A 15359-nucleotide genomic window follows, 5' to 3' on the forward strand; every position below is an offset into this window, starting at 1 on the left:
GGTGATCTGTTTGTTAACTTGGCTTTCAAAGACCGTAGAAAGGCAGGGTAGGATAGATATAGGTCTTGTTGGATTCGACATTTTGAACATTGAGTTATAAATAAATGACAGAGAAGAAGCATAGAATAAGGAGTGAAAGAGTGGGTTTTATGTCAGAAGTTAATCTCTGTAGAAAGACAGATAGCTTTGGAATGTGTTGCTATAGGGGAGACAGATGGACATCTGCGTATTAGGTGAAGGAGGGGTTGAGGTCAGGAGGTGAGGTCAGATCCCCTGAAGGGAGTAATAAGGGTTTAGTATCCTGTTACTCTTTTCACTGTAGAACCATAAGATGTAAGGATTGGAGAGAAGGAGGAGTGTCTTAAGTGGGATGGGTATATATATCTGTGATGGGAGAAATATTGGGTTGTCTGAATTACAGCTGTACAGAACCTTTGGGCAGAATTAAACTTGGTTAAAGCTTCTCTAGTGTTCATGAGTTATTTACTCTGAAAAATAAGAACCTAACAGTCTGTAACAGTTTGGGTCTAGAGTGTCTCCCCCTTTGAAGAGGGGGATGACCACGGCAGCTTTCCAATCTTTAGGGATCTCAGACGATACGAAAGAGAGGTTGAACAGGCTAGTAATAGGGGTCGCAACAATTGCGGCGGATCATTTTAGGAAGAGAGGGTCCAGATTGTCTAGCCCAGCTGATTTGTAGGGGTTCAGATTTTGCAACTCTTTCAGAACATCAGCTATCTGGATTTGGGTGAAGGAGAAATGGGGGAGGTTTGGGCAAGTTGCTGTGGGGGGTGCAGGGCTGTTGACCGGGGTAGGGGTAGCCAGATGGAAAGCATGGCCAGCTGTAGAGAAATGCTTATTGAAATTCTCGATTATCGTGGATTGTATTGGTGGTGACAGTGTTTCCTAGCCTCAGTGCAGTGGGCAGCTGGAAGGAGGTGCTCAAATTCTTCATGGACTTTACAGTGTCACATTACTTTTTGGAGTTTGTGCTACGGGTTGCAAATTTCTGTTTGAAAAAGCTAGCCTTTGCTTTCCTAAATGCCTGTGTATATTGGTTCCTAACTTCCCTGAAAAGTTGCATATCGCGGGGGGCTATTTGATGCTAATGCAGTATGCCACAGCATGTTTTTGTGCTGGTCAAGGGCAGTCAGGTCTGGAGTGAACCAAGGGCTAGATCTGTTCCTGGTTCAACATTTTTTGAATGGGGCATGCTTATTTAAGATGGTGAGGAAAGCACTTTTAAAGAATAACCAGGCATCCTCTACTGACGGAATGACGTCAATATCCTTCCAGGATACCAGGGCCAGGTCGATTAGAAAGGCCTGCTCGCTGAAGTGTTTTAGGGAGCTTTTGACAGTGATGAGGGGTGGTCGATTGACCGCAGACCCATTACAGACGCAGGCAATGAGGCAGTGATCGCTGAGATCCTGGTTGAAGACAGCAGAGGTGTATTTAGAGGACAGGTTGGTCAGGATGATATCTATGAGGGTGCCCGTGTTTGCGGATTTGAGGTTGTACCTGGTAGGGTCATTGATAGTTTGTGTGAGATATGGGGCATCTAGCTTAGATTGTAGGACGGCCAGGGTGTTAAGCATGTCCCAGTTTAGGTCACCTAACAGTACGAGCTCTGAAGATAGACGGGGGGGAATCAATTCACATATGGTGTCCAGGGCACAGCTGGGGGCAGAAGGTGGTCTATAACAAGCGACAACGGTGAGAGACTCCATAATATATGTGTGACATTTAGTAATGCAACATTTGTTATGTCAGGAAATCAGCAGATAAATGTTACCAAATGTTACCAGATTCACCAACACTAGACGTTTTATATGTCAAATGTTTCTACAAGACAGTAATCACTAGCACCACATAATCACTAACCACCACACATGTTCAGACTCACCTCAGCTGTGAGATGTAGGACAGACACTGAAGGAAACTCCTCACTTCACTCTCTTCATCTGACCAGCCCTTCAGCTCTACTGGTTTCTTCTCTGGTTGGAGTTTCAGCACTTCTAGGAGGAGGGAGGCCTTTCTCTCTGAGAGGTCAATGGACCAGACTGCAGGAGCTGACTGGTAAACTGGCTGTAATGCTGGAAGGATACTCCTGCCTGTTTGAGTCTCATAGTCCTTCACATGTGAGTACAGATCCAGCAGGAAATTACTCTGTTCAGAATTGTCTCGATAGTGATAAGGAAAGGTGCTGTAAGTCCACACTGATGATACCAGCTTCAGTGTCTTCTCTCCTGTCTGCTCCTCCCACTCTGCTGCTTGAGACAGGAGATCCACCAGGAACTTGATCTGCTTTGAGTGATCAGACCAGTCTGGATAGAAACTGCAATAAGGACAGTAACAGTTGATTCAGACATGGATGAATATATGAAACCAGTCATAGCTAAATATATATGAAGTAGTTATACATTTACATAATGTGCTTTGGTTATATGTTAAAGTATTTCATTTTAGACACCTTCACATTTATATGTGTGACATTTAGTAATGCAACATTAGTTATGTCAGGAAATCGGCAGATAAATGTAACCAGATTCACCAACACTTGAAGTTTTATATGTCAAATGTTTCTAAGACAATAATCACTAGCATCACATAATCACGAACCAATTTGTTTTAAATTAATCACCAATATACCTTGATTACATAAGTATTCACCCCCCTGACAAAATACAGAAACACCTAACGTATTGAGCGTTAATATAGAAATTCTACATTCATGTGGATGCTGCCATGATTACAGATAATCCTGAATGAATCATGAATAACGATGAGTGAGCAAATTAGAGGCACAAAGATCATAGCCCCAAGACATGCTAACCTCTCACCATTACAATAACAGGGAGGGGTTAGCATTTTATATCATGCCACCAAGACATGCTACACTCTCACCATTATAAGAATATTTTGAAGACAAATACACCACGCAGAGGATGAGAGGACTAAAATGTAGAGCACGAATGATCAATAAGAAATGTAAATAGGAGTTGGGTTTCAGTTTGTTTAGAATCTGTAGAATGTCACTCCAGAACTCAGAGCTGCGTGTGCTATGTTCTGTGCATTGAGTCGGGAGCAGGATACTTGTTATTTGGCCAATGGCCCAGTGGTACTGCAAGGACTTCTGATTGGTCAACCCCAGGCTAGGGTGGAGGGTTATAAATGGCATCCTGTTCCTTTGTTCGGTGGAGAAAAGCTGAGGACAGGGGAGACTGAACATCTACCTCCCAGCATAACATCTATGATTTGTCCTTCTCAAAAAAATTGTTTTTTCTCCCACTGATTTGCTTTGCAGTCTGCCAGGTCTCATTACCACCAACCCCGGATTGCCAGGTCTCATTACCACCAACCCTGGACTGTCTAATATCATTACCACCAACCCCGGACTGTCTGGTCTCATTACCACCAACCCCGGACTGTCTGGTCTCATTACCACCAACCCCGGACTGTCTGGTCTCATTACCACCAACCCCGGACTGTCTGGTCTCATTACCACCAACCCCGGACTGTCTGGTCTCATTACCACCAACCCCGGACTGTCTGGACTCATTACCACCAACCCCGGACTGTCTGGACTCATTACCACCAACCCCGGACTGTCTGGACTCATTACCACCAACCCGGGACTGTCTGGTCTCATTACCACCAACCCCGGACTGTCTGGACTCATTACCACCAACCCCGGACTGTCTGGTCTCATTACACACAGCTGGTTCCCATTCCCCCTGATTAGTAAGTGTATATATGTGCCCTCTGTTCCCCATTGTTCTTGTGGAATATTGTCTCATGTCCGTTGGTCTTGGGACTACCTGTGTTATGGGCTTTCGTGCTCTGTGTTTTTGGACCAGTATTATGGGTCTCATCCTGTGTATATTGTAGAGGTTTACACCTCACTCTTTTGTTTGGGTTACATCCCTGTGTGTTTTATATACGTGTTTGTTTTGGGCTTCGCCCCCATCGTTTTCATTACCACCAACCCCTGATGAAGACAGCGTGTCTGTCGAAACGTTGGACATTACATTTTTGCATCTGTGCTCCTAGAGTGTGCGACTCTCCTTTATTTTCAAACAATACATTATTTACCATTAATTTCTATTGAGCACAAAATTAACTGAAACACAATCTAAACAAACAGCAAATGTATCCAACAAGTTTGTAGAATCACAAGCTTGATGTAGTCATTGTGTTCTAGGAATATGGGACCAAATACTAAACTTTGTACTCCATTAATTCAAATACGTGAATTTATCCAAATACTTTTGGTTCCCTAAAATGGGGGTACGACATACAGAAGGTGCTGTAATTTCTAAACGGTTCACCCGGTATGGATTAAATTACCCTCAAATTAACCTCTCTAGGGTAGGGGGCTGTATTTTCACGGCCGGATGAAAAACGTACCCAAATTAAACGGCCTAGTACTCGGGCCCAGGAACTAGAATATGCATATTATTAGTAGATTTGGATAGAAAACACTCTGAAGTTTCTAAAACTGTTTGAATGATGTCTGTGAATATAACAGAACTGATATGGCAGGCAAAACCCTGAGAAAAATCTAACCGGGAAGTGAGAATTCTGGTGCTTGTAGTCCTTTCAAGTCCTTGCCTTTCTTACAGACAGTGAGTTAGGGTTATTTTGCACGTCCTAAGGCTTCCACTAGATGTCAACAGTCTTTAGAGAGTTGTTTGAGTCGTCTATGATGAACAGAGACCGAATGAGAAGGCTGGGAACTTGGTGACCCCGGGAATGAGACGCACGTTCACGCAAGAGGTCGCTCCACATTCCAAAACGTTTTTCAAGACACTGGTTTCGTCCGGTTGGAATATTACTGAATCTTCACGTTCTAAAGGCCCTAAAGATTGATGCTTTACAACGTTTGACATGTTTGAACGAACGTAAATAGATTTTTTTTTTTTACTTTTCTTCGTGACATTTTCCTTCGTGACATTTGGAGTAGCTGAACTAAACACGCGAACAACAAGGAGCTATTTGGACATAAATTATGGAGTTTATCGAACAAAACAACATTTATTGTGGACCTGGGATCCCTGGAAGTGCCTTCTGATGAAGATTACTAAAGGTAAGCGAATATTTCTAATTTATTTATGCTTTTAGATGACTCAAAAATGGCGGCTATCTGTATTGCTTGATGTCTTTTTCTGACCGCAGTACTCAGATAATTGCAGTGTGCTTTCCACGTAAAGTTAATTTGAAATCGGACAACGTGGTTGGATTCAGGAGATGTTGATCTATAAATCTTTGAATAACAATTTAATATTTTATCAAGGTTTATGAATAGTATTTTTATAAATCGGTGTGCTGATTCACCGGCAGTTTTGGAGGCAAAATATTTTCTGAACGTCACGAGCCATTGTAAAATGCTGTTTTTGGATCTAAATATGAACTTGATTGAACAAAAAAATGCATGTATTGTGTAACATGATGTTCTAGGAGTGTCATCTGATGAAGATCATCAAAGGTTAGTGCTGCATTTAGCTGTGTTTTGGGTATTTGTGATGCATGCTAGTTGCTTGGAAATGGCTGTGTGGTTTTTTGTGTCTATGTACTCTCCTAACGTAATCTAATGTTTCGCTTTCGCTGTAAAGCCTTTTTGAAATCGGACAACGTGGTTCGATTCAGGAGAAGTGTATCTATAAAATGGTGTAAAATAGTCCTATATGTTTGAGAACTTTGAATTATGACATTTTGTGGTTTTAAATTTGGCGCTCTGATTTGTCACTGGCTGTTGAATAGTCGTCCCACATCCCCTAGAGAGGTTAAAGCTGACAGTCTGCAATTTAACCCCATAGTCATCGCATTATTTCAAATCCAAAGTGCTGGAGTAAAGAGCCAAAACAAAATGTCCCAATACTTCTTCCTCACTGAACATGAATACCGTAATTTCCGGACTATTGAGCGCACCTGAATATAAGCCGCACCGAATAAAAAAAAAAAAAAATCTTATTTTGAACATAAATAAGCCGCACATGTCTATAAGCCGCAGGTGCCTACCGGTACATTGAAACACATTTACACAGGCTTTAACGAAACACGGCTTGTAACAAAAATAAATAGGCTTTAACGAAACACAGCTTGTAACAAAAAAATAATAATTAGCAGTAAACAGTAGCCTACCAAGAAAGTCATTGCTCCAGACCAAGCTCCCGTGCAGAAGCTCTATTTCCTTTTCCAACAGCCAGATCAATCGCCTTCAACTTGAAAGCTGCATCATATGCATTTCTCTGTGTCTTTGCCATGATGAGGGTGACAAAATGACTACTGTAACCAGAATGATGGGAAGTTTGAGCGTGCTCGATTTAATCTAAACAGTAAACAAAAAAGTTGTTTGACCTTAACCCGTTCGGCAATTTCATTGGGCTAATGAAAGCTTCATGCCGCCAAAAAACTGAGCACGTCACAGAATGTGTTTTTTTATTTTTTTTTTATATGAAAGCGGGAAAAATACATATATTAGCCACGTCATTGTTTAAGCCGCGAAGTTCAAAGCGTGGGAAAAAAGTAGCGGCTTATAGTCTGGAAATTACGGTACCTGCCTGTCATATGGAAACACCATGTCACATAGAAAGTTCCATAATATACATGACATTTGGTTTAGTAGATTAGATATTCTGAATATAAACGTTCAGGTTTATTGTTACAATATTTCCCAAAGATAAAATATGCAAGATCTCTAAAAGATAAATGTGCAGCATCACATAACTTAGAAAGATTCATAATATCTCTGTGACATTTAGTAATGCAACATTTGTTATGACAAGGAATCTGAGTATAAATGTTACCAGATTCACCAACACTTGTGATGTTTTATATGTCAAATGTTTCTACAAGATAATAACCACTAGCATCATATAATCACTAACCACCACACATGTTCAGACTCACCTCAGCTGTGAGATGTAGGGCAGACACTGAAAGAAACTCCTCACTTCAATATCTTCATCTGACCAGTCCTTCAGCTCTACTGGTTTCTTCTCTGGTTGGAGTTTCAGCACTTCTAGGAGGAGGGAGGCTTTTCTCTCTGAGAGGTCTATGGACCAGACAGCAAGACTGGCTAACTGGTAAACTGGCTGTAATGCTGGAAGGACACTCCTGCCTGTTTGAGTCTCATAGTCCTTCACATGTGAGTACAGATCCAGCAGGAAATCACATTGATATTCTTTACTCTCATCATCATCCTGGACACAGAAGGGGAAAGTTCTGTAAGTACACACTGATGATACCAGCTTCAGTGTCTTCTCTCCTGTCTGCTCCTCCCACTCTGCTGCTTGAGACAGGAGATCCACCAGGAACTTGATCTGACTTGAGGGATCAGACCACCATGGATAGAAACTGCAACAAGGACAGTAAAAACTGATCCAGACAATCTGACACTCTGTGATGTGTACAAAATATATATAAACTAGTAAATTTAAAAAAAACTTTGATATTAGCCGATACTGGATAAACGAGGGACAAAATTAACACGTTGAAACATGTAGATATTATTAGAGTATTGATACATCATAAACATGAGAAAACATTACTATGAAAACCAACTCACCTCAGCTGTGAGATGTAGGGCAGACACTGAAGGAAACTCCTCACTTCACTCTCTTCATCTGACCAGCCCTTCAGCTCTACTGGTTTCTTCTCTGGTTGGAGTTTCAGCATTTCTAGGAGGAGGGAGGCCTTTCTCTCTGAGAGGTCTATTGACCAGACTGCAGGACTGGCTGACTGGTAAACTGGCTGTAATGCTGGAAGGACACTCCTGCCTGTTTTTGTCTCATAGACCTTCACATGTGAGTACAGATCCAGCAGGAAATCCCATTTCTGATAGTGATATACTTCAGACAGGGACAACACCTTCTCTACAGTTGTTTGTATGGTTCCTCTCTCATGGAGAGCTGCTTGAAGACACAGATTCAGTAGGAATGTCTTCTCTCTCTTTCTCCTCTCTATATTGTCCATCAGTGGAAGAAATCTGAACAAACAGTTTAAAACACAGATGACATACAGGTGAGTGATGAGGACTGATATGAGTAACAGGGTGGGGGAACTGAAAACTAATAGCACCTTATGACTCCATCTATTAAAACAATACAATTATGAATTAGAATTTTGTTCAATTTAAATTCCTACTGAATTAGAGTTTCTACAGCATCTTCATATGAGCATGTATTAAAAAGACAAAGACAGTGTAAAACATAAATACTATCTACACCAGTTCAATGACATTTGGACTCTTGTTGGATAAACTCACTCACCTCAGCTGTGAGATGTAGGGCAGACACTGAAGGAAACTCCTCACTTCACTCTCTTCATCTGACCAGCCCTTCAGCTCTACTGGTTTCTTCTCTGGTTGGAGTTTCAGCACTTCTAGGAGGAGGGAGGCCTTTCTCTCTGAGAGGTATATGAACAAGACTGCAGGAGCTGACTGGTAAACTGGCTGTAATGCTGGAAGGACACTCCTGCCTGTTTGAGTCTCATAGTCCTTCACATGTGAGTACAGATCCAGCAGGAAATCACTGCGTTCAGAATTGTTTCGATAGGGAAAAGGAAAGGTGTTGTAAGTACACACTGATGATACCAGCTTCAGTGTCTTCTCTCCTGTCTGCTCCTCCCTCTCTGCTGCTTGAGACAGGAGATCCACCAGGAACTTCATCTGCTTTGAGGGATCAGACCTCCATGGACAGAAACTGCAACAAGGACAGTAACAGCTGATTCAGACATGGATGAACACATGAAACCAGTCATAGTTAAAGATATATGAAGTAGTTATACATTTACATAATGTGCTTTGGTTATACACTATATATACAAATGTATGTGGACACCCCTTCAAATTAGTGGATTTGGCTATTTTAGCCACACCCGTTGCTGACAGGTGTATAAAGTCGAGCACACAGCCATGCAATCTCCATAGACAAACATTGGCAACAGAATGGCCTTTCTGAAGGTGGCACCGTCATAGGATGCCACCTTTCCAACAAGTCAGTTTGTCAAATTTCTGCCCTGCTAGAGCTGCCCCGGTCAACTGTAAGTGCTCTTATTGTGAAGTGGAAACGTCTAGGAGCAACAACGGCTCAGCCGCGAAGTGGTAGGCCACACAAGCTCACACAACGAGACTGCCGAGTGCTGAAGCGCGTAAAAATCGTCTCTCCACGGTTGCAACACTCACTACCGAATTCCGAATTCCAAACTGCCTCTGGAAGCAACGTCAGCACAAGAACTGTTATTCAGGAGCTTCATGAAATGGGTTTCCATGGCCAAGCAGCTGCACACAAGCCTAAGATCACCATGTGAAATGCCAAGCGTCGGCTGGAGTGGTGTAAAGCTCGCTGACATTGGAGTCGGGAGCAGTGGAAACACGTTCTCTGGAGTGATGAATCACGCTTCACCATCTGGCAGTCTGACTGACGAATCTGGATTTGACGGATGCCCGGAGAATGCTACCTGTCCGAATGCATTGCGCCAACTGTAAAGTTTGGGGGGGAGGAATAATGGTCTGGGGCTGTTTTTCATGGTTCAGGCTAGGCCCCTTAGATCCAGTGAAGGGAAATCTTAACGCTACAGATTACAATGACATTCTCGAGGATCCTGCACTCCCAACTTTGTGGCAAAAGTTAGGGGAAGGCCCTTTCCTGTTTCAGCATGACAATGCCCTGTGCACAAAGGGGGGTACATACTGTGGAAGGACCACCAGAGGGCAGGCTGGGCTCACGGATAGTAGCCCAACAAGGCATGTGAGACAAGGTAACCAGAGTCAATTAAGCACAGCTGACGGTACTAATGACATATTCTCTTTCCCCTACAAGAGAGAGGATGGAACCAGCAAGGAAGGGGGGGAAGATAAACTATCTCTGGAGAATGGCTACGGAGAGAGAGGTGCTATCCAAGAAGATCCATTAAGACGGTGACGAATATGTGATTGTTGTTATAGTTTGAAGATAATCGTAATGTGATCCTGTGTCATCTAAAGAAGAAGATGCATGTTGTTCCTTTGGAGATTCTCATTGACTGTGTTGGAGTGTTTGTATTGTCAGAAATCCCTCAATAGAGAACTGTGTTGAATCAAGAAAACCTACTCTTGACTCGTTTATTCCACCTTTCCGCTTTAGAGTGACACCAAATGACTTGGTCCGCTCACAATACAGAAATGGTTTGTCAAGATCGGTGTGGAAGAACTTGACTGGCCTGCACAGAGCCCTGACCTCAACCCCATCAAACATTTTTGGGATGAATTGGAACGCCGACTGCGAGCCAGGCCTAATCGCCCAACATCAATGCCCGACCTCACTAATGCTCATGGCTGAATGCAAGCAAGTCCCCCCAGCAATGTTCCAACATCTAGTGGAAAGCCTTCCTACAAGAGTGGAAGCTGTTATAGCAGCAAAGGGGGGAGGGGGCCAACTCCATACTAATGACCATGATTTTGGAATGAGATGTTCGACAAGCAGGTGTCCACACTACTTTTGTAGTGCATGTAACCTTAAAAACATTCGCAATATCTGGCTAACATTTGATAATTGAACATTTTATATTTCAGGAAATATGAGTATAAATGTTACCAGATTCACAAACATTTGAAGTTTAATATGATGACAATGTTTCTAAAAGACATAGCGGCAAGAAAAAGTATGTGAACCCTTTGGAATTACCTGGATTTCTGCATAAATTGGTCATCAAATTTGATCTGATCTTCATCTAAGTCACAACAATAGACAAACACAGTGTGCTTAAACTAATAACACACAAACTATTGTATTTTTTTTGTCTATATTGATTACATCATTTAAACATTCACAGTGTAGGTTGAAAAAAAGTATGTGAACCCCTAGGCTAATGACTTCTCCAAAAGCTAATTGGAGTCAGGAGTCAGCTAACCTGGAGTCCAGTCAATGAGACGAGATTGGAGATGTTGGTTAGAGCTGTCCTGCCCTATCAAAAACACTCACAAAATTTGAGTTTTCTGTTCACAAGAAGCATTGCCTGATGTGAACCCTGCCTCAAACAAAAGAGATCTCAGAAGACCTAAGATTAAGAACTGTTGACTTGCATAAAGTTGGAAAGGGTTACAAAAGTATCTCTAAAAGCCTTGATGTTCATCAGTCCACGGTAAGACAAATAGTCTATAAATGGAGAAAGTTCAGCACTGTTGCTACTCTCCCTAGGAGTGGCCGTCCTGCAAAAATGACTGCAAGAGCACAGCGCAGAATGCTCAATGAGGTTAAGAAGAATCCTAGAGTGTCAGCTAAAGACTTACAGAAATCTCTGGAACAGGCTAACATCTCTGCTGACGGGTCTACGATACATAAATCACTAAACAAGAATGGTGCTCATGGGAGGACACCACAGAAGAAGCCACTGCTGTCCAAAAAAAAAACATTGCTGCACGTCTGAAGTTTGCAAAAGTGCACCTGGATGTTCTACAGCGCTACTGGCAAAATATTCTGTGGACAGATGAAACTAAAGTTGAGTTGTTTGGAAGGAAGGAACACACAACACTATGTGTGGAGAAAAAAAGGCACAGCACACCAACATCAAAACCTCATCCCAACTGTAAGGTATGGTGGACGGAGCATCGTGGTTTGGGACTGCTTTGCTGCCTCAGGGCCTGGGCAGCTTGCTATCATCAACAGAAAAATGAATTCCCAAGTTTATCAAGACATTTTGTAGGAGAATGTTAGGCTATCTGTCTGCCAATTGAAGCTCAACAGAAGTTGGATGATGCAACAGGACAACAACCCAAAACACAGAAGTACATCAACAACAGAATGGCTTCAACAGAAGAAAATACGCCTTATGGAGTGGCCCAGTCAGAGTCCTGACCTCAACCTGATTGAGATGCTGTGGCGTGACCTCAAGAGAGCAGACCACACCAGACATCCCAAGAATATTGCTGAACTGAAACAGTTTTGTAAAGATGAATGGTCCAAAATTCCTCCTGACCGTTGTGCAGGTCTGATCCGCAACGACAGAAAACGTTTGGTTGAGGTTATTGCTGCCAAAGGAGGGTCAACCAGTTATTAAATCCAAAGGTTCACATACTTTTCCCACCCTGCACTGTGAACGTTTACACAGTGTGTTCAATATAGACATGAAAACGTAGAATTGTTTGTGTGTTATTAGTTTAAGCACACTGTGTTTGTCTATTGATGAAGATCAGATCAAATTGAATTACCAATTTATACAGAAATCCAGGTATTTCCAAAGGGTTCAATACTTTCTTGCCACTGTATATCACTAGCATCCAGTGGTGTAAAGCACTTATGTAAAAATACTTTAAAGTACAACTTAAAAGTTTTTTTTGGGGTGTCTGTACTTTACGATTTATATTTTTGAAATCTGTCATTCTGCCCCTGAACAAGACAGTTAATCCACTGTTCCTAGGCCATCATTGTAAATACGAATTTGTTCTTAACTGACTTGGCAAGTTAATTAAAAAATAAACAACTTTTACTTCACTACATTCCTTAAGAAAATAATGTTGTTTTTACTCCATACATTTTCCCTGACACCCAAAAGATCTCATTACATTTTGAATGTTTAGCAGGACAGGAAAATGGTCTAAATCACACACTTATCAAGAGAACATCCCTGGTCCTCTCTACTGCCTCTGATTTGGTGGACTCACTAAACAGAGAACATCTCTGGTCAATCCCTACTGCCTCTGATCTGGAGGACTCACTAAACAGAGAACATCCCTGGTGTCATGACGCTGGCCTGTGGGTGAGGTTTATGACCCCTCCCCCCATAAATACCTCTCTCCCTTTCCCTCTCTCCTGACTCTACAGACGGGCTCCTGAAAAGTCTTTGTTAAACATAGAGTCTGGGAACATCAAAAGGTGGGGGGAAAGGAACCATATTTTGGAAATCCAACCAGTTGAAAATACAAATACCTCATAAATGCTATAACTTCAATTTCTCAAACATATGACTATTTTACACCATTTTAAAGACAAGACTCTCGTTAATCTAACCACACTGTCCGATTTCAAAAAGGCTTTACAGCGAAAGCAAAACATTAGATTATGTCAGGAGAGTACCCTGACAAAAATAATCACACAGCCATTTTCAAAGCAAGCCTATATGTCACAAAAACCAAAACCACAGCTAAATGCAGCACTAACTTTTGATGATCTTCATCAGATTACACTCCTAGGACATTATGTTATACAATACATGCATGTTTTGTTCAATCAAGTTCATATTTATATAAAAAAACAGCTTTTTACATTAGCATGTGACGTTCAGAACTAGCATACCCACCGCAAACTTCGGTGAATTTACTTAATTACTCACGATTAACGTTGACAAAATACATAACAATTATTTTAAGAATTATAGATACAGAACTCCTTTATGCAATCGCGGTGTCAGATTTTAAAATAGCTTTTCGGCGAAAGCACATTTTGCAATATTCTGAGTAGATAGCCCGGCCATCACGGCTAGCTAGTTTGACACCCACCAAGTTTGGCCCTCACCAAACTCAGATTTACTATAAGAAAAATTGGATTACCTTTGTTGTTCTTCGTCAGAATGCACTCCCAGGACTTCTACTTCAACAACAAATGTTGTTTTGGTTCGAAATAATCCATAGTTATATTGAAATAGCTCCGTTTTGTTCGTGCGTTCAGGTAACTATCTGAAGGGTGACGCGCGAGCGCATTTCGTGACAAAAAAATTCAAAATATTCCATTACCATACTTCGAAGCATGTCAAACGCTGTTTAAAATCAATTTTTATGCAATTTATCTCGTAAAATAGCAATAATTTTGCAACCGGGCGACGTTGTATTCGTTCAAAGAGAGAAAGAAAAACATGGAGAATTCACATGAACGCGCATCTCCAGTGTCACTGTTCTCAGCCTGACCAGTAACAAACAGAGCTGCTGTACTTAGCCCAGAGACTGGAGAGACGTCATTCCACTTTCTGGCGCCTTCTGAGAGCCAATGGAAGCCTTAGAAAATGTCACGTTAAAGCAGAGATGCTGTATTTTTGATAGAGATGCCAATGAAGGCGAACAAATTGTCAGACAGGGCACTTCCTGTATGGAATCTTCTCAGGTTTTGGCCTGCCATATGAGTTCTGTTATACTCACAGGCACCATTCAAACAGTTTTAAAAACTTTAGTGTTTTCTATCCAAATCTACTAATTATATGCATATTCTCGTTTCTGGGCAAGAGTAGTAACCAGTTTAAATCGGGGACGTTTTTTATCCGGCCGTGCAAATACTGCCCCCTAGCCCCAACAGGTTAATCTGGTAATATTAATTACAGAGAAATGATTTTATTGAATAGCATGTCATATCCTAATCCGGCATAGCCAAAGACACGACACTAGTCATCCCTACTGCCTCTGATCTGGCAGACTCACTAAACACATGTGTTGGAGTGTGCCCGTGATTATCCGTAAAAAGAAAAATGTAAAAGAAAGAAAATGGTGCCGTCTGGTTTGCTTAATATAAGGAATTTGAAATGATTTATACTTTTACACTTAAGTATATTTAAAACCAAATACTTTTAGACTTTTAATCAAGTATTTCACAGAGAGACTTTCACTTTTACTCAAGAATGACAATTGGGTACAGTGTTACCATCACAATCACTAACCACCACACATGTTCAGACTCACCTCAGCTGTGAGATGTAGGGCAGATACTGAAGGAAACTCCTCACTTCACTCTCTTCATCTGACCAGCCCTTCAGCTCCACTGGTTTCTTCTCTGGTTGGAGTTTCAGCACTTCTAGGAGGAGGGAGGCCTTTCTCTCTGAGAGGTTTATGGACCAGACTGCAGGAGCTGACTGGTAAACTGGCTGTAATGCTGGAAGGAAACTCCTGCCTGTTTGAGTCTCATAGTCCTTCACATGTGAGTACAGATCCAGCAGGAAATCACTCTGTTCAGAATTGTCTCGATTGGGAAAAGGAAAGGTGCTGTAAGTACACACTGATGATACCAGCTTCAGTGTCTTCTCTCCTGTCTGCTCCTCCCACTCTGCTGCTTGAGACAGGAGATCCACCAGGAACTTGATCTGCTTTGAGGGATCAGACCTCCGTGGATAGAAACTGCAACAAGGACAGTAACAGCTGATTCAGACATGGATGAACACATGAAAGCAGTCATAGCTAAAGATATACGAAGTAGTTATACATTTACATAATGTGCTTCGGTTATATGTACAAGTATTTAATTTTAAAGACATTCACATGATTTATGTGTGACATTTGGTAATTCAAAATTTCATATGTCAGGAAATCAGCAGATAAATGTTCCCAGATTCACCAACACTTCAAGTTTTATATATCAAATGTTTCTACAAGACAATAATCAGTAGCATCACATAATCAC

At 41.6% G+C, this 15359-nt stretch overlaps 1 protein-coding gene across 1 annotated transcript in view; it reads right to left on the minus strand.

Moving 5' to 3' along the window:
• LOC115189397 (uncharacterized) overlaps positions 1-15359 on the minus strand; it is a 337609-nt gene that overhangs the window by 242332 nt on the left and 79918 nt on the right. The window contains exons 20-24 of the mRNA XM_029747982.1: positions 14645-15076; positions 8274-8705; positions 7801-7990; positions 6913-7142; positions 1907-2338 (exon numbers count right to left, since the gene is read on the minus strand). Coding sequence (XP_029603842.1) covers positions 1907-2338; positions 6913-7142; positions 7801-7990; positions 8274-8705; positions 14645-15076 — 1716 coding nt within the window. The remainder of the gene's footprint in view (positions 1-1906; positions 2339-6912; positions 7143-7800; positions 7991-8273; positions 8706-14644; positions 15077-15359) is intronic.

The sequence above is a fragment of the Salmo trutta genome, unplaced genomic scaffold (genome assembly GCF_901001165.1).
Source record: "Salmo trutta unplaced genomic scaffold, fSalTru1.1, whole genome shotgun sequence".
NCBI lineage: Eukaryota > Metazoa > Chordata > Actinopteri > Salmoniformes > Salmonidae > Salmo > Salmo trutta.